The sequence below is a fragment of the Aulostomus chinensis genome, chromosome 20 (assembly GCF_037954235.1).
Source record: "Aulostomus chinensis isolate RoL2024-O1b breed Wild chromosome 20, RoL_Achi_v1.0, whole genome shotgun sequence".
Classification (NCBI taxonomy): Eukaryota; Metazoa; Chordata; class Actinopteri; order Syngnathiformes; family Aulostomidae; genus Aulostomus; species Aulostomus chinensis.
The window spans coordinates 24746784-24766865 of NC_141339.1; the positions used below are offsets into that span (position 1 = coordinate 24746784).

Genomic DNA, 20082 nt, shown 5'->3' on the forward strand with positions numbered 1-20082 from the left:
AATCAATGTTTATTAGTTTTATGGTTCTAGTTATTAAGGGTTCGGGTTAGTTACTAAGCTCCACACAAAGGCCGGCTCAGAGATAGAATCTGTCGATCCTCAATGGTTTTTCAAAAAAGTGAAATTAAGAGGACCTCCTAGAATGACCCCTGATGGTCCCCGGACCCCAGTTTGATTAACGGGGATGTCGGCTGAAGCAAATCAGGTCGATTTTGATTTGAGTTCATCACAAAGAGGATGGCGGTGACGTCATTGATCCCGTATTGATTATTAATAGAGAAGAGGATGATTAGGAATCTGGTGATGCTGCTGACAGCAGATGATTGACTTTATTAGGAAGCCACGCCAGACGACGTGTGCGTGTTTATTCGAGCGCTCAGACGTGCACGTCGGGTTCTACGAGGTCACACACACCACGTGACAAATGTGACTCTGCTGCCGCTGGTCGTGTCTCAGAGTTTGGATGCTGGTCTCCCCTGATTGGTTGGTGTCTTGGCAACGGGTGTAGGTTGACCCCACAGGCGGAGGCGGCTGACTCCTCCGTCCGGAGCGATGACGAGGCGGACGTGAGTGACAGGTGAGCTCAGCACTGTCGCCTCCGGGCCGTAGAGATGAGTGTGATGAGGGCGGAGCTGCAGAGGATTGAAAGAGGAAGTGTTGATGACTGTGGCGGCGATGGCAGCACCAGCATCGTTAAGACACCGACGCTTATGGATAAAGGTTGTGACATCAGGAGACTAAATGATGCGGCATCATCAAGTTGCATCACAGAAGGAGGATGTGAGGAAGTAACGCTGGTTAAACCGCATCAACAACTTCAGCACGAATCATGACAGCAGAGCGGCGCTGAGGTGGAGGCGGAGAAGACGACCCAGAGGACGGTGGGGGTTTTGTCCCACGACGGGGAAGCGGAAGCAGACGAACATCTTGAGTTTGTGGTGAGAAAAACAAACACATTTTAACAGAAGATCTCAGTGATGTCACACAGGATATGAACCTACTTTCTGTGGCGGCAGGAGAATCTGCCATTTCCCGGAATCCCAGCTGGTCCTGAAGCAGCGGGCCTCCTCCTGGGGGGTCAGAGTGCAGGCCTCCAGCCTGCAGGAGTCTGGGGAGTTTCCTGAGGGGACAAACACTCTCGTTTTCTCGGCTCTGAAACGCAGGTTCCGGAGGAGGAGCAGCTGAGGGGTCCGTCTACCTTTGAAGTGTTTGGTGTCGACCTCGATGCTGCTGATGACCCCGGGGTGACCCAGACGAAACACCGCCCACTCGTATCCAGGGACCTGCAGGATCCCTCGCTTGTCCACCTGTAGAGAAAGCGAGGGACATGGTGTCAGTGGCGCCAGCTGGAACTGAGAGGGTCACCTGCTAAAGGTACCTCCAGGATTCTGGGCCTGTCCAGCCTGCGTGCTGTTTCCCAGCCATCAGCCATGTTGGCGGCCTGACCGACACCTGCAGACACAACCGCCCAGAGACACCAGTGAGACCAGAGAGACCAGTGAGACCAGAGACACCAGTGAGACCAGAGACACCAGTGAGACCAGTGACACCAGTGAGACCAGTGACACAAGAGACACCAGTGAGACCAGTGACACCAGAGACACCAGTGAGACCAGAGACACCAGTGAGACCAGAGACACCAGTCCACCCACAGGAACAAAAGAAATGAAAACAACATCAAGATAATAAACTGCTCTGGTTTGTGTTGAGGAACAACCATGTGAGCCTCTTGTACCAATCATGTTGCGCGGATGCCCAAAGTGGGCGTCGCTGCACCCGAGGCAGACCCCACCATTGGTCAGAGCCACCAGGTCGATGTCCTGACTGGCGGAGACGGATGACCAGTCTCTCTGACCGACACCGAACACTCGCAGCCTGGCGATCCCTCCATCTGAGGACACACCAATACAGCTGTACCACATACTGTAGATTACTCTGTGTGTGTGTGTGTGTGTGTGTGTGTGTGTGTGTGTGTGTGTGTGTGTGTGTGTGTACCTGGGTACATGTTGAGGCGCAGGTGTGTGACTCTCCTGTTGAAGGTGACCTGGAAGTAGTTGTGACAGCAGTCGGAGTATCCAGGCTTCAGCTGTGACACACACACCAGCTCTGGCCACGCCTCTGAGCCCAGCTGTCAATCAAATACATCACAACACCAGCTGTCAATCAAATGTCACAACAGCTGTCAATCAAACATGTCAGCTGTCAATCATACTCAAAACAAATCTCATTCTTTATTACAGTATCAGAAATCAGAAAAATTTAAAATCTGATCTCGTAACGACGGCGACACCCCTGTCAGTCCCAACTCCATTACTGTGCGTATGTGGGTGTTACCTTGGCAACAGCAGCCAGCTGACTGTCACTGACGGCCATGCCGGTCCGGTCTCCCTCCAGGGTGAAGGTGGGGGGGGGCTCTGTTGAGCCAGTTTCAGTTCTCATCAGTTCATGTTTGAGGAGGAAGTCCACCAGTCCAGTGGACGCAATACTGCAGTTGTACTTGTACTACATGAGAGTTTCATACCCAGACAAGCGGCCTGCAGGGACATGGCGGGTGAGTGGTTCCCCGTGAAGAAGGACGTGTCGACCTCCACGCCGTAGACGCGGCCCGGAACACCCAGCTGGACCAGGCACCAGTCATGACCTTTGACACCAAATGCAAGCATGAATATCCTCAGTATCGGAGGTGTGAAGGGCCTGCTGCCACCAAGTGGTTGCCTCAGAGGCTGCAGCTCCTCCCTCACCCCAGAGTGACTCCAGCTCCTCCCAGCTCTTCCCTCACCCCAGTGACTCTAGCTCCTCCCAGCTCTTCCCACACCCGAGTGACTCCAGCTCCTCCCTCACCCCAGTGACTCCAGCTCCTCCCTCACCCCAGTGACTCCAGCTCCTCCCTCACCCCAGAGTGACTCCAGCTCCTCCCTCACCCCAGTGACTCCAGCTCCTCCCTCACCCCAGTGACTCCAGCTCCTCCCTCACCCCAGTGACTCCAGCTCCTCCCTCACCCCAGAGTGACTCCAGCTCTTCCCTCACCCCAGTGATTCCAGCTCTTCCCTCACCCCAGTGACTCTAGCTCCTCCCAGCTCCTCCCTCACCCCAGTGACTCCAGCTCCTCCCTCACCCCAGAGTGACTCCAGCTCCCCCCTCACCCCAGTGACTCCAGCTCCTCCCTCACCCCAGTGATTCCAGCTCTTCCCTCACCCCAGTGACTCCAGCTCCTCCCTCACTCCAGTGACTCCAGCTCTTCCCTCACCCCAGTGACTCCAGCTCCTCCCAGCTCTTCCCTCACTCCAGAGTGACTCCAGCTCCTCCCAGTTCTTCCCTCACCCCAGAGTGACTCCAGCTCTTCCCTCATCCCAGTGACTCCAGCTCCTCCCTCACCCCAGAGTGACTCCAGCTCCTCCCAGCTCTTCCCTCACCCCAGAGTGACTCCAGCTCTTCCAAGCTCTTCCCTCACCCCAGAGTGACTCCAGGTCCTCCCAGCTCTTCCCTCACCCCAGAGTGACTCCAGCTCCCCCCTCAACCCAGTGACTCCAGATCTTCCCTCACCCCAGTGACTCCAGCTCCTCCCTCACCCCAGTGACTCCAGCTCTTCCCTCACCCCAGTGACTCCAGCTCCTCCCCCACTCCAGTGACTCCAGCTCCTCCCAGCTCTTCCCTCACTCCAGTGACTCCAGCTCCTCCCAGCTCCTCCCTCACCCGAGTGACTCCAGCTCCTCCCTCACCCCAGAGTGACTCCAGCTCTTCCCTCACCCCAGAGTGACTCCAGCTCCTCCCAGCTCTTCCCTCACCCCAGTGACTCTAGCTCCTCCCAGCTCTTCCCACACCCGAGTGACTCCAGCTCCTCCCTCACCCCAGTGACTCCAGCTCCTCCCTCACCCCAGTGACTCCAGCTCCTCCCTCACCCCAGAGTGACTCCAGCTCTTCCCTCACCCCAGTGACTCCAGCTCCTCCCTCACCCCAGAGTGACTCCAGCTCTTCCCTCACCCCAGTGACTCCAGCTCCTCCCTCACCCCAGAGTGACTCCAGCTCTTCCCTCACCCCAGTGACTCTAGCTCCTCCCAGCTCCTCCCTCACCCCAGTGACTCCAGCTCCTCCCTCACCCCAGAGTGACTCCAGCTCTTCCCTCACCCCAGTGACTCCAGCTCCTCCCTCACCCCAGAGCAGCTTCTTGATGATGCGCATCTTCTCTAAGTCACTCAACTACATGATTGGTTGGGAAACAGTCATGCGACTGACAGGCCGATGCTGAGCCATCAGCCATCGTGGTTTTATTGTAAACGACAATGGTGGTGGATCCATCACTCATAGACGGGCTGATACGATTATTGATCCACTAACTAATCAGCTCTCCCTGATCCCTCATCCCGGCGCGTCAGTCACGCCGTCGCAGCAGCAGATGGTACGTTCTCACTTTCTGCCAGACCAACCTAACTACATGATGACGTCACTGAGACTATTGGGGAAGAAGTCGTGACCTTCCTGAATGACCTCTGAGGGTTTGGATCCATCTACTGAGTGAAGAGAAGAGTCAGGTGACCTGAAGAGTTGAAGCAGCAGGAAGACTCAAGCTGGTTGAGGAGCTCAAAGACACTTCAACAAGAAACACAAACACAGACCTGAGGAGACGACAAAAGCTTCACATCAAATGAACCCAAGAGTTCATAAAACAGCCCCGGCATGAGGTTGAAGCAGATTCAACATCCATCCATCGTCATCTTCCGCTTATTCCTACACATTAAGGGTCCCGGGGGGTGGAGCCTATCCCAGCGTCAACGGGTGAGAGGCGGGGTTCACCCTGGACAGGTCGCCAGTCCATCGCAGGGCCAACATACAGAGACAAACAACCATTCACACTCACTACGGTCAATTTAGAGTCTGGATTAACCTGGTCCCCTCTTGATGTCTTTGGACTGTGGAGGAAGCTGGAGTACCAGAGAGAACCCAGCAGGAACAGGGAGAACATGGAGACTCACACAGAAAGATCCCGCGCCCGAGCCGGGACTCAAACCCGGAACCTTCTTGATGGGGGGCCACAGTGAGGACCACTGCTCCACCGTGCAGCCCCGATTCAACATTAAACATGCAAATTCAATACGCAAATTTTAAGGACTTTCATCAGAGGGTTGATCAGGAGGCGTGAAAACATTATTTCAAGGTGTCAAAATCTATAATTGTGCTCTGGTCTTCTGCAGCTTAACTCACTGTGAGGCTTGTTAGCTTGTTACCTTGTTACAGTGAGATTGGTGTAAATATTCGGTCATTTTAGGGAACAAATCGACTCTTGTTGTTGTTACATGTTGTTAGTGAATCAGCTCTGAAGCGCCTGATTGTCTGGACCTGCTGTTCTCTTCCGTCTGGTCTCCCATCCGTCCATCCACTTTCCGAACTCCGTGAAGGCAGAAGCCTCAAACCGTGGCGGATCCCTCTGCGTGCACGTCACATGATGTAAAGACTGAACGGCCTGAGGGCAGCAGCTCCTGCTACGGAGGACTAACACTGACAACATCATGAATAAATACAGGTGTGCAGCAATCCAGGTGTGGTGGAAACACGCCTGACAAAAGGGTTGGATTTTTACAAATTATTTCTTTAATTAATTCTTATTTCTATCTTAATCTATTTCTGTATTCTTTCCACATATGTTAATGAGGGGGCGTGTCATAATGCCCCCCCCCCCCATCATGAACATACACAGAAATAAAAACTAAACTGTGGAAATAATAGAAAAAAGAGTCAGATGAAAAATAACAGACTTGATATTATCAGTTATTGATCAGTTCTGGTGCGTGAGCGCTGCAGCACCTTCAGAAGGTTGGCGGCCGGAGCGAACCACTCGTCTGATGCAAAAATGACCTGGAAACACACAAACACACACACACATTACATGACCACAAGCAGCTGCTATCAGAGACTTTTGAAAACCTTTTGTGACGAGTAAATGCAGGGATGAGGCTTTGCTACTACGCTTCATCCAAGTGTGAGTGTGGTGAGGGCTTGTCACCATGGTTACGGTACTTCTGGTGTGGCTCTCCATGTTGGTTGGCAGTGTGTTGTGCTGTTCATCTGTGATAACTGAATTGATAAGTGAATTTTTTGTTATTTATTATTAATTAAAAATATGTTGCGTATTTTACAAGTGAACTCGTGGATTAAATATCATTAAAAGGTGAAACTGAGGGAAGTCTGGCTGCTTGCGCCCCCTAGTGTTCTGGAAGTTGACACCTGCAGCGTGTGCAGGTGACGTAGTGACTCACCCTGCCGCCTACTGTCTCACAGGCCAGATCATTAAACTGCAGGAAGTCCGGTTCCAATGGCGCCGTCCCTGCTGCTCTTCTCTCCGCCATCGCACCGTTCAGCTGAGGTTCTGATCTCAGACTGCTAGAATCACGAGCAGAGAGCTGTGCTGGTCCTGCCGAGCTGAGACTGAGCAAGCGGCGCCAGGACAAAGTTCACGGACTGTTTACTCAGACAGCCAGAGGTCAGTCACCTCATGATGTCACGCTGCGGTGTCTCCTCTCTGGTCCAGTACTCCATCAGGCTGAGAACACCACAACAGGGAATCAGACCGCAGTCCGTGAGCGTCGTGGAGCCCAGCAGTGACGGAGCTGAGGTTGGTGATTCCCTTCTGGTGAGAAACGCTGAATATGTGGAGGTTATGTGTTAACTTACACCAGTTACTTCCAGTTCTTCTAATCAGCACTGAGTCAGAAGTCTCTTCTCAGTTACGTCACCTGAAAATCCAGAAGCAGGGACCTTAGAATCTCCCAGTGGCACCACAAAGTCCCAGGGTGCGAGGAGCTGAGCCACCCAGAGCGGCGCTTGCTGGCAGCTCCACACCGAAGCACGACACACAAAACATCACGCACCGTTTGACGTGTTATTCATCTCGATTCTGTGCTTTGCAGGTCAGAGTTGGCTGTCATTCTCAAGTATGGACCGGACCGGCCTGGACTCAGCTGGCTGAGACCGGCTCTGTCCGGTTGCAAGTTGATCAGCAACTTGCATCTTGAGTCCAGGTGGTCACAACCTTTGAGCTTCCCTGAGGACGGTGGCGTGCCGCAGTACACGTGCCTGTCCCTCCCCTCCCGTCTCAGGCCTCCCCCGGTGAGGTTTGATTCCTCTCTGTCTTTTAGGCTAACAGTCAATACTCACCTGTGTTCTCCTCTGAACACCTGGCTACTGCTGAGGGGAGGCTGGCGATGGTGGACGCTGAATTTGAGGTCTCACTTGAAATTTTCATCATCTCTGCTGGTTTTCCTTTTACAGTTTAAACTAAATATCAACAAATGTTTTCCATTAGGCCACAGCTGGTTGGAGGAGTTCTAGACTGTCCTCTTAGAGCAACAGGTTTGGCAGATGAAGGTCGGCCATGGCCAGACTGGAAGACCGGAGATCAACCGGCCACTGAGATTTCAAGAAGCTATCGTGCTAACGTAGCTAAAATGAAGAGGAGGGAGGACAGGTCGCTCAGCTGAGTGGATGAAACACTCGCGGACAGCTGGGGAATCGAAACCCAGTGCATGAGAACCAGGCGCCGGGCACCAACCAACCCAGGTATCTGAAATGATGATTGTGACCAGAAATAAAACCTCTGCAGAAATCCACAAACGCACAGGCGCAGCTCAGGGCGTAAAGGTCCTTTCCTGTTCTAAGTTTGGGATCGTGGAACGGTGCTCAGGGAGGTTCCTGGCTGAGTGATGACACCACATTTGCCATGAAACTGCAGTCTGAAATGTCGTTCATAATCACGCCAAAACTGGATTCACTGAGAGAAAAAGCTTTCCCCAGAGAAGCATTGGAGCTGAAGTCAAGCAGTGACGCAGGTGTTGGTCAGACATGAGCAGACTCGTCCGGCAGGAGTCGGACCTGCTGACCTCTTCTGAGCTCAACCTACAGAGGAAACAGCAGGGAAGATGCTGCTCATGTTCCAGGTGCAGTTCTACCATCTGCCCACTAGACGACAGAACTGTAGCGAGCAGGAAGCAGCTCAGCAACTGGACTGGGAGGTCAGGTGACCAACAGCCAGCAGCACCAACATCAAGGACTGATGGCAGCAGATTCGATGTTTGGCAGGTTTTAAGTGGTTTTTAATAAAATCCTTTACAAGAGTTAGAATGTTAATGTTCTTCCATGCTGCCGACCTCTCACTGGCCGGAGCTCCGGCATGGAGCAAAGGTGCGATCACAGACTCTCCAGTCATGATACTGAACTCCTCCCATACACAAGTGCACTTCACACTAAAGGCCATTGTTGTAAAAAAAAAAAGAAAAAGTAGACAGACGGCAAAATAAAGCTCAGCAGGTCCTGATCCAAATGCTTTCACTGCAAGCAAAGCAAACAGCTGATTTACAGGAACTCAGCAAGGACGTGGCATTGACCTGACACTTTGATAAAAGAAAATAATGTTTAATGTTTTATTGTCACACTATGTTCAAACAGAAGTTCATTCAAGGTCACACTGTTATCATCATGAGAACGCACCTGCCTTGATATGAGCACCCATCCACACTCCCATGTATCTGGATTATCAGTATCATAAAGAAGCAAGGAAGTGTCTCTCGGGAAGCCACTGAGACAGGGTGCCCTTTGTACAAAGCTGAATTAGTTCCTGTTGTGTCTTTCCTAATAGCGGGAATTTAGGTTTCGACCTGTTTTCCCTGAACACACTTGAAGTTTCAAGCTGAACTGGCTGAGATTCACGATCTGGGGTCACGTGTTCATATGGAGACTTGTCTCTTCACGTGTCCCTCCTGCTCGCTCTCCTGAGCCCAGCAGAAGCTTCCTGTCATCCGGGCCTGCACGCCGCCATCTGATCACACCTCCAACAGCGACATGACACTAAAACTTACGAGCAACTGTAAGTTTCCTCTTCTGCTCACAAACCTGAGTGACGTTCACGGAGGAATCTGGAGAAATCTTGAGCTCCACACCACTCAAGATTCTGATGAGATGTGACGCGAAGACAAAGACAGAGAGAAAAAACACTGGGGCTACGCGCATGATAACAACAACAACAACAATAACAATAACATAATAATAACAATAACATAATCATAACAATAACATAATAATAACAATAACATAATCATAATAATAATAGTTAATAATGATAACCTTGAATTATAAAGCACTTTTAAGTGCTTATGAAGTGAGCCTGAGTTCACACGTCAAAGCATTTCGTTGCAGTTCAGTCAATTCTAGAAGCGACGGGGGGGCCAGTGAGGACGCCAGTAATGCTGCATGACCATGTGTGCTGGATCCCGGTCAACCCCGGCAGCAGAGTTGTGGTTGACTTGGAATCAGAAAAGAGGTTTGTTTTTTTCCACTGATACCCGAAAGAAAGGGACTAGGATAATTCAGGGCGTGTCATGAAGGCTTATAGTGTCCAGATTTTTAGGTGAGCAGTGACTTCATACTTGAGAAGTTGCTCAGCTGCTCTGCCCTCTGGTGTGGTTCGCCCGTGGTGTGAACACAATCCCACATGGATCCCAGCAGAGAGCAGGGCGCATCGTCCAGCCACTGTAGCTGCTGCGTGGCTAACTAGCTGTTAGCGGTACGACGGGAGCTGATATTGTGTCTTTGGAGAAGACCGAGAGGAGACATGAACAGAAAAGAGAATCAGACCCAGAACTGATCCTCGTGCCCCCCCACAGTGAACCCGGGTTCCAGTTGACTAAAATACTGGTCTTTGAAGCAGGAACCCTGAAAGCAACACAGTCACTGAAACAACCTTCAGAACCCCAACGACACTGAAAGACTCACATCTAAAACGGCACCAAAGGCTCAGCACCGTTGACCACCTGGTTTGAAGTGTCGGGTCGGGTTGGGCCGTTTGGGGCAGATCATATTCAGATTGTCAGGATGGTTTGATGACATCAGCCAACCCATGGCCCCGCCCCTCTAATCCCAGGCGAGGCACTGGCGTGATACATGACATCCACAGTCAGAGTTAGTTGTTCCTCTGGTGCTCCCCAGCTCACCTCCTTGACCTTGATTGTGACCTCGTCTCTGGGGAAGCTCAGACACTGGGATGCCGGAATTAGACGAATTTTCTCTTCAAGCGAGGAACTCGACAGCTTCATGTCACGTTCAAGGATCTTACAGGGGTCAAAACCTGGTGGAAACAGAACAGAGCAGTGGTCCTTATCACTCACAGCTGAGGGGTTCTGATCGAGCCAGGCCAAGGCAAAGCCGGGCTCACTTAGGTCAGAGTTCTATTCCATCACTGTGGCTCATGTGAAGCCTTGCTCAGTAGCCATGGTAACACAAACATCATGACTGACACAGCAATGCTCCAGAAGGAAGAAAGTGGAGGTGTGTTTGTCAGAGATGAGTCTCTTGGTGTTCTGAGGTGTGATCAAACACCAGAGCCAAGCAAATATGGCTGAAACAGTTCTGAGGACATTCTTGCATCTGCAGTTGAGCTGAAGCTCTGGTTCTATGTTCCTACCTGAGAGTCTCCAGCTTCCACTGAGGAACCTCCAGTCCAGCAGACAGACGCTTCTTCCCGGAGCTTCCTGGATGATTGACGCTCAGGTCCAGCTCTCTCAGGTAGGAGGGGTTGGAGCTCAGCGCGGAAGCCAGAGAAGAAAAGCCTTCCTCTCTGACCTCACATCTTACCAGCCTGCAGTTACAAGAACAGAGTTTAAACAAAATCAACAAAATCCTGTAACATGAATCACAAAGATGTTGATAGTCTTCACGAGGCTAAAGGGTGTCGTACCACGGCCCCGTACAGAACAGCTTCCTCAGTAACTAAGCTAACGGGTTAGCAGGACGTTCCAGTACCGCTGGTTCAGACCGATCCAGCGCAACTTCTCGTGCTCCTCTTGTCTCACACCCTTCAATGGGGGAGTTCACCCCTCCCATCTTTGTTACCGTTCTCTTGTAATCTGGTTTGATCAGTCAGACTTCTGTGTCACTCAACAATCCCCAGCTCTTTCTGCTCTGGTGTCATTTGTTGAGTGGTGTCCCAGTTCAGCCATTCACCGATGAGCTTCCTGGACCATGTAGTACTTTGAGCCTGATACATTTCTTTGGATAGATCCTTCAGTGCTCTAACACTTTCTGAGCTGGGGACGTCTGTCAGCTGTCGAGCAGGATCACAACTTTCTGATGTTTCAAAGTTCCTCAGTGTCTGATTTTCAAGACACTGCAGTGTAATCCAGTTCATACTCGTCCAGAAGTGGATTTCTTTTTGAATTTTGTTTCACTAACAGTCCAAGTGACCTTTGACCTCCAAGATCAAATCAGTTCATCATCAACGTTTGTGCCAAAGGTGAGGGAGAGGGAGAGAGGGACGGATGGAGGGACACCCTGAAAACATCTCGCCTCAGACCACAACTGTCGCTGGCGTAGCGGCGTGATGAGATAAGAGCTGTGTTCTTACTTGAGAGTTTCCAGGTGACAGTGAGGATCCTTCAGCCCAGCAGCCAGCAGCTTCACTCCTGAGTTCTTCAGCTTGTTCCCACTCAGGTCCAGTTGTCTCAGACTGGAGGACTGAGAGCTGAGAACTGAAGACAGAGCTGCACAGCTTCTCTCTGACAGGTTACAGCCAGTCAGCCTGGAGAAGAAATGGAGACATTTGACAACATGGCGTCAACAACCAACTTGTCAGGGATGAGATCCGTTCTACTTTTCTGTTTCATGATCAGCATTCACACGTGAACTTTTCAAGGGTTTTTAAACTCAGCCTGAGCCATGAGACACCGCTGGTCCACTCTCCTTCAGAAGGGTGGTGCAGCTCAGACTGAGAGCTGTACTCTGACCTGAGAGTTTCCAGGTGACAGTGAGGATCCTTCAGCCCAGCAGCCAGCAGCTCCACTCCTGAGTCCTGCAGGTTGTTGTCACTCAGGTCCAGTTCTCTCAGACTGGAGGACTGAGAGCTGAGAACTGAGGACAGAGCTGCACAGCTTCCCTCTGACAGGTTGCACTGCTTCAGCCTGAGAAATGACAACATTTGACAACATGGCGTCAGTAACTGACCTTTCAATGATGTAGCCGTTCTATTTTTTTGTTTGATTAGCTTTTGTATTTGAATTTGTATTGTTTGCTTTTTGTGATGATTAAAAAAAGTGCATTTTGACTTTCAAGTGCTCACAAACAGGTGTCTGCATTAGGAAGAAGACATTTTTGGACAGTTGAACTGTTGGTAGCCGTCAGTCCCCATTGGCATTGAGCTGAAAACGCGTTGCTGGATCTTTCTGCATTCTGAGTTCCAAAGATGTGGAAGGTTTCCACAGATGACTTTCTTCATAGATCATTCACAGATTTATGGAACATGAGTCCTACAAACAGGGAGGAGAGGGCATTCCTAATGGCAGCGTTTATCGACCGACCTGTGACATCATCCCCTCAGCGCGCTCCCTTGTCTTTCCTATGTTTCCCAGTCTCCCCTCCCCAGTTTCCCCACTCACTGCCAGTTTTCCCATCAACACAGGTGGTGCTTAAGTCAGCCAAAACTGAGCTGATGCTAAAAACTGTTTTAATACAAACTGTACATTATTGAGGACTTAATCCGAATACCTTTGTTCTTGTCTGCAGAAGCCTCGCCACATCCAGGACCGTCCCATTAACCCTCATACCATGGACCATCAAGCCACGCCTGCCTGCCCCTCTGCTCACCCACAGCCGCCACACTGCCAGTCAAACTCAGCTGGCCTGCCCACCACCATCCACCACAAGTGCTAATGAGCTCTCACCATCCGTCCATCAGTCTGAGTCTCCATGTGGGTTGTAAAAGACTTGTATGTCTCTGACAAAACAGCAATAAGAAGTGACACCAGAAATCCCCTCCGCAAAAACCTCTCACTCTGATGTGTTGACAAAAACCATACAACATAATCACCAATTTGGGTCCAACTGAACCCCACGATTCCACCAAAACTACACACCCACCGATGGTGTGTTTGAGTCTGAGGGCATCAATCAAACAGGAGTGTGAATCGTGTCGGACGCTACCTTCACAGGAGTCATCATGGATGTTTTGGCCATGTTCAAATGCATTAAATCCCTTTTCTCATTGTGGTAAAGTGTGGCGCTGCTGATGGACAAAAGACGCAACGCATCAAATCCCTCTGCATCTCACCTCTGACCCTCTTCCTCCTCACCTGAGGAAGACCTGAGGACTCTGTGGTGCGTTTCCAGTTGAGTTTGCTCAGGTGAGACAGGAGCTGGACCAACTGGCAGTAAGGGTCTTGCATTCTGAAGGCCAGTGTTTTCCAGGTGAACAAAGCTGCTAAAATACAAAATTTGTGTTCAGAATTTTGCAAAAGTGATTCGGATTGAAATTTGGATGAGAAAGAGAATTCAGCACTTTGGAGTCTTGTTGCCGATACAAAACTTTCAAGTTTTCAGAATCGTGTGATTAGTTCCATTTTTGAGAGTATGAAATAGAAGAAAACTAAACCAGTCCTCAGGTTTGGCTGGTGTTAACCTGTCCCTGCCACCACACAGGACATGTCCCCATGGAGACCAGCGACTCAGGGTGGAGGGAACATTCCCACATCACTCAGCAAAATCAGGTTTCTCAAAACCTCAGTTAGGGTTTGTCAAGGTTTCCAAATCGTTCAGGGTTCAGCGTGTCTTTTCCCCTTCGCGTCCTCTGTTCTCTCCCCTCGTGTGTGTTTGCTCTGTGTTTGTGTGTCTGGAGTTGGGGCGGAGCAGGAGATCCTTCAGGCCTTCAGCTGTTGCTCATCTCATGTTTGCATCTTGATCAGCCAATCAAGTCCCATCCTCACCCTGCCCTCTTCAAGACCAGCATGTTCCTCCACTCAGAGCAGATCGTCCCTTGGTCCTGTGTGGTATTCAGCCTGGCTCCTAGAATTCAGTTTGTTTCTTGTTCGATGTCTTTGAATTTATTTCCCTCGACTCCATGTCCAGATCTCTGGAGCTCCCCTGCCACATTCGCCTGCCCAGCTTTCCTCCCTCAACTCTGCTCCAGCTCAGCTGCAGTCTGCTATCCAGCCACTTGCCTCTGTCTCCCTGTGACCTTCAACCAACCACCTCTGGTGTCACCTAAGGAGCTCCACCCACTGTGAGAACTTCACCTGGCTTCCAAAAAACTGTCCTTGCTGTAGAAACCTACTTGAGCGTCTGTGTCTTCATCTGGGGTCTAGACACTCACAAAATATATAAAAATGTAATCAAAGCCAGGATGCAAACATCCACGTAAACACAGACAACATAAGAGACATGATGTTCAGGAGAGAGGGAGAGAGAGAGAGAGAGACGGTGGGACGCCTGAAAACATCTCGCCTCAGACTACGACTGTAGCCAGCATGGAGACCTGAAAAGGAAAGATTTTCATTCTGACCAGAGAGTTTCCAGGTGACAGTGAGGATCCTTCAGCCCAGCAGCCAGCAGCTTCACTCCTGAGTCCTGCAGGTTGTTGTCACTCAGGTCCAGTTGTCTCAGACTGGAGGACTGAGAGCTGAGAACTGAAGACAGAGCTGCACAGCTTCTCTCTGACAGGTTACAGCCAGTCAGCCTGGAGAAGAAATGGAGACATTTGACAACATGGCTGGATTTCTCTGGTAGGGGTTATTCCTACTGTTCTACATACTTCCAGTAAAGCAGCCTCCTCAAGAATTGCAAAACGTTCCATGATTTCCTCTCATCATCTGAGGGAAAGCTGGTTAAACTACAACACATAAAAATGAGCCCAGCTCAGGACGTCATGCTGTCATGATTCTGACACGAGCCCAACATCCCCGGTACACCAGACTCATTCCCATCAAAACACGTTCTCTCCAGGCTCTAACTTCCCACAGACACTCAGAGGATGAAGAATGGACATCAAATGTATTTGTCATTTATCAAAAGTAACTTGTACATGTGTGCTCAGTCTAACGTCCACCTACAGAGATTCAGTCGAAGCTTCGACGACTGGCAGCAGCCTCAGAAGAGCCTCCTCGGAAGTTGAGTATTTGTTCAGGTCAAACACGTCCAGATCTTCTTCTGAGGACAGTAAGATGAAGACCAGAGCCGACCAGTGAGCAGGAGACAGTTTGGCTGAGGACAGACGTCCTGATCCCAGCAGACGCTGGATCTCCTCCACCAGAGAACCATCGTTGAGTTCATTCAGACAGTGGAACAGGTTGATGCTTCTCTCTGGACACAAATTCTTCCTGATCTTCTTCTTGATGAACTTAACTATTTCCTGACTGGTGTCTGAGCTACTTCCTGTCCGTGCCAACAAACCTTGTAGGAGATCCTGATTGGTCCGCAGTGAGAGACCCAGGAGGAAGCGAAGGCACAAGTCCAGGTGTCCATTTGGGCTCTTCAAGGCCTGGTCCACCGCACTCTGGTACAGGTGTTTTAGTTTGAATTTATTTCTGGAGACTTTAGACCACCAGGTTGGTTTGTCTGCCAGCAGATTGACTCCAGAGTTGACGAAGGTCAGATGGACATGAAGAGCAGCCAGAAACTCCTGAACACTCAGATGGACGAAGCAGAACACCTTGTTCTGGTACAGTCCTCTCTCCTCTTTGAAGAACTGAGTCAACACTCCTGAGTACACCGAGGCCGCTCTGATGTCGATGCCACACTCTTTCAGGTCGCATTCATAGAAGATCAGGTTGCCTCTCTGCAGCTGATCGAAAGCCAGTTTTCCCAGAGCCTCCATCATCGTCCTGCTCTCTGGAGTCCAGTGAGCGTCCGTCTCAGCTCCTCCATCATACTTGACCTTCTTCACTTTGGCCTGAACCACCAGGAAGTGGATGTACATCTCAGTCAGGGTCTTGGGCAGCTCTCCTCTGTCTCTGGTGGTCAACACGTCCTCCAGGACGGTCGCAGTGATCCAGCAGAAGACGGGGATGTGACACATGATGTGGAGGCTTCGGGACCTCTTGATGTGGGAGACGATGGTCTCGGCCTGCTCCTCATCTCTGAATCTCTTCCTGAAGTACTCCTCCTTCTGGGGGTCAGTGAACCCTCTGACCTCTGTCACCATGCCAACACACCCAGGAGGGATCTGATTGGCTGCTGCAGGTCGTGTGGTTATCCAGAGGTGAGCGGAGGGAAGCAGTGTCCCTCTGATGAGGTTTGTCAGCAGCTCGTCCACTGAGGTGGACTCGGTAGCGTCGGTCAGTGTCCGGTTGTTGTGGAAGTCCAGGGGGAGTCGACACTCGTCCAGACCGTCAAAGATCAACACAACCTGGAACTCTTCCAACCTGCTGATTCCTGCTTCTTTGGTTTCAGGGAAGAAGTGATGGACAAGTTCCACCAAGCTGAAGTTCCTCTGCTTCAGCACGTTCAGCTCTCTGAAGGTGAACGGGAACATGAAGTCTATGCGCTGGTGGGTTCTGCCTTCAGCCCAGTCCAGAGTCAACTTCTGTGTCAGGACTGTCTTCCCGATGCCAGCCACTCCCTTTGTCAGCACCGTTCTGACTGCTGTCTCTCTTCCAGCTGAGGCTTTGAAGAGGTCTTCTGGTCTGATGGTTGTTTCTGGTGTGCTTGGTTTCCTGGACACTGCTTCAATCTGTCTGACCTCGTTTTTCTCGTTGACCTCTGCAGCCCCTCCCTCGGTGATGTGGAGCTCTGTGTAGATCTGATTCAGGAGGCGTGGGTTTCCTGCTTGAGCCACCCCCTCAAACACACACCGGAACTTCCTCTGCAGGTTAGATTTGAGTGCTCGCTGGCATTCAGCAACAATCTCTGAATGAAGAAAATAGGAACCCAGTGTTATAGCAGACATTTGGCATCAAAACCTTTTCTAACAAATGTTTCTGTCTCGGTGGCATCAGCTCACTGAGTTCTTGATTTGATGGAATGATTGTAACAACATCAAGTCGGTTCTAAATCCAAGTTATGGATCCATTACAGGTTGGTCGTCCCAGAATCCAGAAAGACACAACGTCAGTGTTGAATTTCAACCTCTAGACCAGTGGTTCTCGAACTTTTTCTCTAACATGCCCCCCCCCCCCCCTTTGTAAGAGGAAAAATGTACAGCCCCCCCAACAAAATGATCACAAAATGGGTCAAGTTGACCTTTGGTTGCAAAAGCTACCGTTTCCTCTCACTAATCTGCTGAGCAAATATGAAAACAACTTTGAGTTCAACTCCATCTCTGCTTCCTCAAATCAAACCAGGAGGAGGTGTGCAGCCCCGGCGAGGAATCCCCCCTCCTCACCTCCTTGGTCAGCACCAAGACCACCCTCGCCAGATTTTCTTGGCGTGGGTTTTCATGGTTGATCACCGGCTTCATCTGATTTGTGTCTGACGTGTTGCTGACTTCTCTTTTCGTCCCTATTATATTTGTCCATTTGTAAACTGTCTCTCTCTGCGTCTCTCGCTCGCCCACTCTCTATATGTCAGGTTACTAAGCGACCGCGTTTGTGTGTTGCGCCACCCGCAACTGAGTCCAGGTCTGACGTCAAAACATCGTTCTGCCTGCTACATTTTCAGCCGCCCAAGAACAAGAAGAAAAAAAAATCACACACAGAGCAGTGATGCGCCACCCTGTCATGTGACCGGCCCCCCCGGGGGGGAGACGACACCCCACAGTTTGAGAATCAGTGTCCTAGAACAGTCAAGCAAGGTCCTGATCCTGTCCCACGTGGTGATGAGTACAACAAACCCCACAGCCACTGGAGTTAGGCTCCTCTGGATCATACCATGACTTACCTTTCGCTTGTGTGGCGGTGACTGCTAACTTCACTGCTAAATCCTTCTGGGTCATCTTTTCTAAAACCAAGCTGGTCACTTGACCACTGTTTATACTGTAGTTCTGCACGATCAGATCCACTGTTTTCATCCGGTCTGCATCCTCCAGGCGACTCCTCGGGATCGCTGGTAAAAACTCTGACACTAAAGGCAGGTACCATTTGAATTTCTTGAAGTCTTCAGCTTCCAGTTCCTCCAGAGTTCTTAAAAGGGTCTCTCTGATTGTCCCCATCTTTCTTCCCTGCCAAGATCAAAAATATACTCAAACACAGAGAACAAGGACCGGGAACCAAATCTGGATCTCCACCTCTGCCCGTCATCATGAACCAGGTTGGCAAAGCGCTGCAACAACAGACTGTTAATTCTTGGACTAAAAGTGGAAACCATCTCGGAGGAGTTGTCCGCTTTGTGAAGAGGTTGATGCCGAGGACCAGGAAAACACAACATAACATTGATTCGGATTTGACGGGAAGAGGAAGAGGACTGGATGTCCTGAAGGACATCGGCCCCCCCTGGTGTCCTCCTGGAGAATTCCACCCACGTTGGTGACGCAAAATTGCACGCCTAAGTAGCAGGAATTAAAACTTTTATCAACAAAACCCAACCATCCATCCAGAAGTTCTACCAACTACAGACCAACATCACATCTTCCTTTTCTCTCCAAGGTTCTGGAGAAAGCAGCTGCTAAACAGCTCTGGGACTTCTCCACAGCAACAGCTGATTGGAGGATTCAGTCAGGTTCCAGGTTCATCCTAGCACAGAAACAGAACTAGTCAAAGGTACCAGTGACCTCCTACTGGTACCAGATGAGGAACTGGTCTCTGTACTGGTCTGATTAGATCTCAGTGCAGCTTTGATACCATTGACCACCATATCCTTCTACAGAGACTGGAACCTGTCACTGGTATTAAAGGAACCACACTAAACTGGTTCAGGTCATATTTACTAGGTCATCTCAGGTGGTACCAGTTAATGATGGTTCCTCTGAGACCACTACAGTCAGTTCTGGTGTTCCACAAGGCTCTGTGCTTGGACCAGTCCTCTTCACCCTGTACCTGCTTCCTCTAGGTCACATGATCAGGAAACACTCCATTAATGTTCACTGCTATGCAGACGACACTCAGCTGAACTCATCAATGATCCACATGGAACCAGTCTTTACGGAAATGGTTGATAAAATATTGATGGTGACAGAATAGAAATGTCCTCCAACCCACACAGCTGTACAAGACAAGCATGGCCTGGTAACAGGTCATGGTTCCGGTTCAGATGAGTACCGTTTAGACGGAAACCAGAGGTCAACCCTCACCACACAGCTGGTTCCTGCTGCAGCCTCAGGATATCCAGACATCCCTCAACACAGCGCCCTCTATCAGGAGCCGCTGCCATGAGCCCATCCAGCCTTGTTCTACTTCTGATCCCCAGTAGATTGGAGAGAAGCTGCTCGTTCTCCCTCGTCAGTCCAGAGGTTCGCATGTATTTGATGTCAGGTCACTTCCTCAGACTCAAGGTCCAATCAAATCAAACCACCAGTCCAACCCAGAGGCACAAACCGCTTGGCTGCAGCTCTGCTATCTAACCACTAAGCGGTGCTGTGGGCCATTTTACCAGGCTACAGACGAGTGGCAGCTGAATCTGACAGTTTCCAACATTCTCACTGACGTTTGGACACAGAGGCGAAACTAACGAGGCGACAGAAACTGAGGAGGAAAGACCGCGAAACCGACTAGCTTAACATGCTAAACATGCTCAAACCAGCCCGTCTGGCTGTTACTGGTTAATATTTGGATTTCGCAACTCAGACTCTGACAGATTTGATCAGAACATGATAAACAGAACGCGATGCAACGAATCCATGACATTAAAATGACAAGATAAATCGTTTCTAAGCATTAATCAGCGGACTTGGATGGAACACATCACGTCCAGTCCCCACAAGTGGTTCTGACGCATGCGCGCGCGTCCCACCAACACCCAGATCTGATAAGAACCCAAACGAACCGTTCCACCCAAGCAAACATCTCTCCGGACTCAGCGGGGTGCTGGTCTGCGGCTCAGCAGGAGCATTTCACACCCTTCCCAGTCTCCCTTGTGCACTGGGAGCCACCAGCCTCGTTATTCTGAAACATTACTGGCGGTGAATGAGGCCAGGAAGGCTGGCGGTCCGCCGTGCCCCCTCCTGGTGACACCAACTCTCCTCCACCCCTCCCAAACAGGCGACGGCCGTTTATGTTTTCACATTCACGGGTTTAAAAAGTCTTTGCACATTTAACGTGACTTACTGGAGCTTCTCACGGAGGACAGACCTGCACCACAGCAGCCGAGGAAGGGAAAGTAAAAGCTGTTTCTGCCCCGCCTCCAACGCGGAGAGGAGGCGGAGTCCTGAGGTCCCTTGGCCGCCCGCCTGGCCCCTCAACGGTG

General features: G+C 50.6%; 2 protein-coding genes and 1 long non-coding RNA gene across 5 annotated transcripts in view; 1 reads left to right on the forward strand and 2 right to left on the reverse strand.

The window, feature by feature from the left end:
• Nucleotides 1–6722, reverse strand: allc (allantoicase). The gene is made up of 12 exons (XM_086190352.1): nucleotides 6667–6722; nucleotides 6252–6535; nucleotides 5800–5850; nucleotides 5335–5422; nucleotides 2522–2641; nucleotides 2335–2414; nucleotides 1996–2128; nucleotides 1736–1891; nucleotides 1379–1452; nucleotides 1199–1307; nucleotides 1002–1120; nucleotides 1–632 (listed from the first exon to the last, which is right to left on the reverse strand). The coding sequence occupies exons 2-12, from the start codon at nucleotides 6339–6341 to the stop codon at nucleotides 453–455; spliced, it is 1200 nt and encodes a 399-aa protein (XP_086046478.1). The 5' UTR covers nucleotides 6342–6535; nucleotides 6667–6722; the 3' UTR covers nucleotides 1–452.
• On the forward strand, nucleotides 6507–8100 carry LOC147243434 (uncharacterized). The gene is made up of 3 exons (XR_015110738.1): nucleotides 6507–6607; nucleotides 6903–7217; nucleotides 7298–8100. It is a non-coding gene; the product is annotated as an uncharacterized LOC147243434 (long non-coding RNA).
• Nucleotides 7856–20082, reverse strand: part of LOC147243435 (NLR family CARD domain-containing protein 3-like) — a 14244-nt gene continuing 2017 nt past the window's right edge. The window contains exons 1-9 of one of the 3 annotated variants that reach the window (XM_086190339.1): nucleotides 19944–20009; nucleotides 17623–17902; nucleotides 14859–16653; nucleotides 14312–14485; nucleotides 13085–13234; nucleotides 11766–11939; nucleotides 11387–11560; nucleotides 10448–10621; nucleotides 7856–10111 (exon numbers count right to left, since the gene is read on the reverse strand). In XM_086190339.1, the coding sequence (XP_086046465.1) occupies nucleotides 10105–10111; nucleotides 10448–10621; nucleotides 11387–11560; nucleotides 11766–11939; nucleotides 13085–13234; nucleotides 14312–14485; nucleotides 14859–16653; nucleotides 17623–17893 (2919 nt within the window). In that variant the 5' untranslated portion in view covers nucleotides 17894–17902; nucleotides 19944–20009 and the 3' untranslated portion in view covers nucleotides 7856–10104. Of the gene's footprint in view, nucleotides 10112–10447; nucleotides 10622–11382; nucleotides 11561–11765; nucleotides 11940–13084; nucleotides 13235–14311; nucleotides 14486–14858; nucleotides 16654–17622; nucleotides 17903–19943; nucleotides 20010–20082 lie in introns of those variants that run through there. The other 2 variants (XM_086190340.1, XM_086190341.1) reach the window with 2 other exon arrangements.

Coding starts and splice junctions, on each gene's coding strand:
- allc (XM_086190352.1), bottom strand. CDS start 6,341: ATGGCGGAGAGAAGAGCAGCAGGGACGGCGCCATTGGAACCGGACTTC. Junction 1,453..1,735: donor GCATCCGCGCAACATGATTG/GTACAAGAGGCT, acceptor TTGTGTCTGCAG/GTGTCGGTCAGGCCGCCAAC. Junction 633..1,001: donor TTCTCCTGCCGCCACAGAAA/GTAGGTTCATAT, acceptor AATCCTCTGCAG/CTCCGCCCTCATCACACTCA.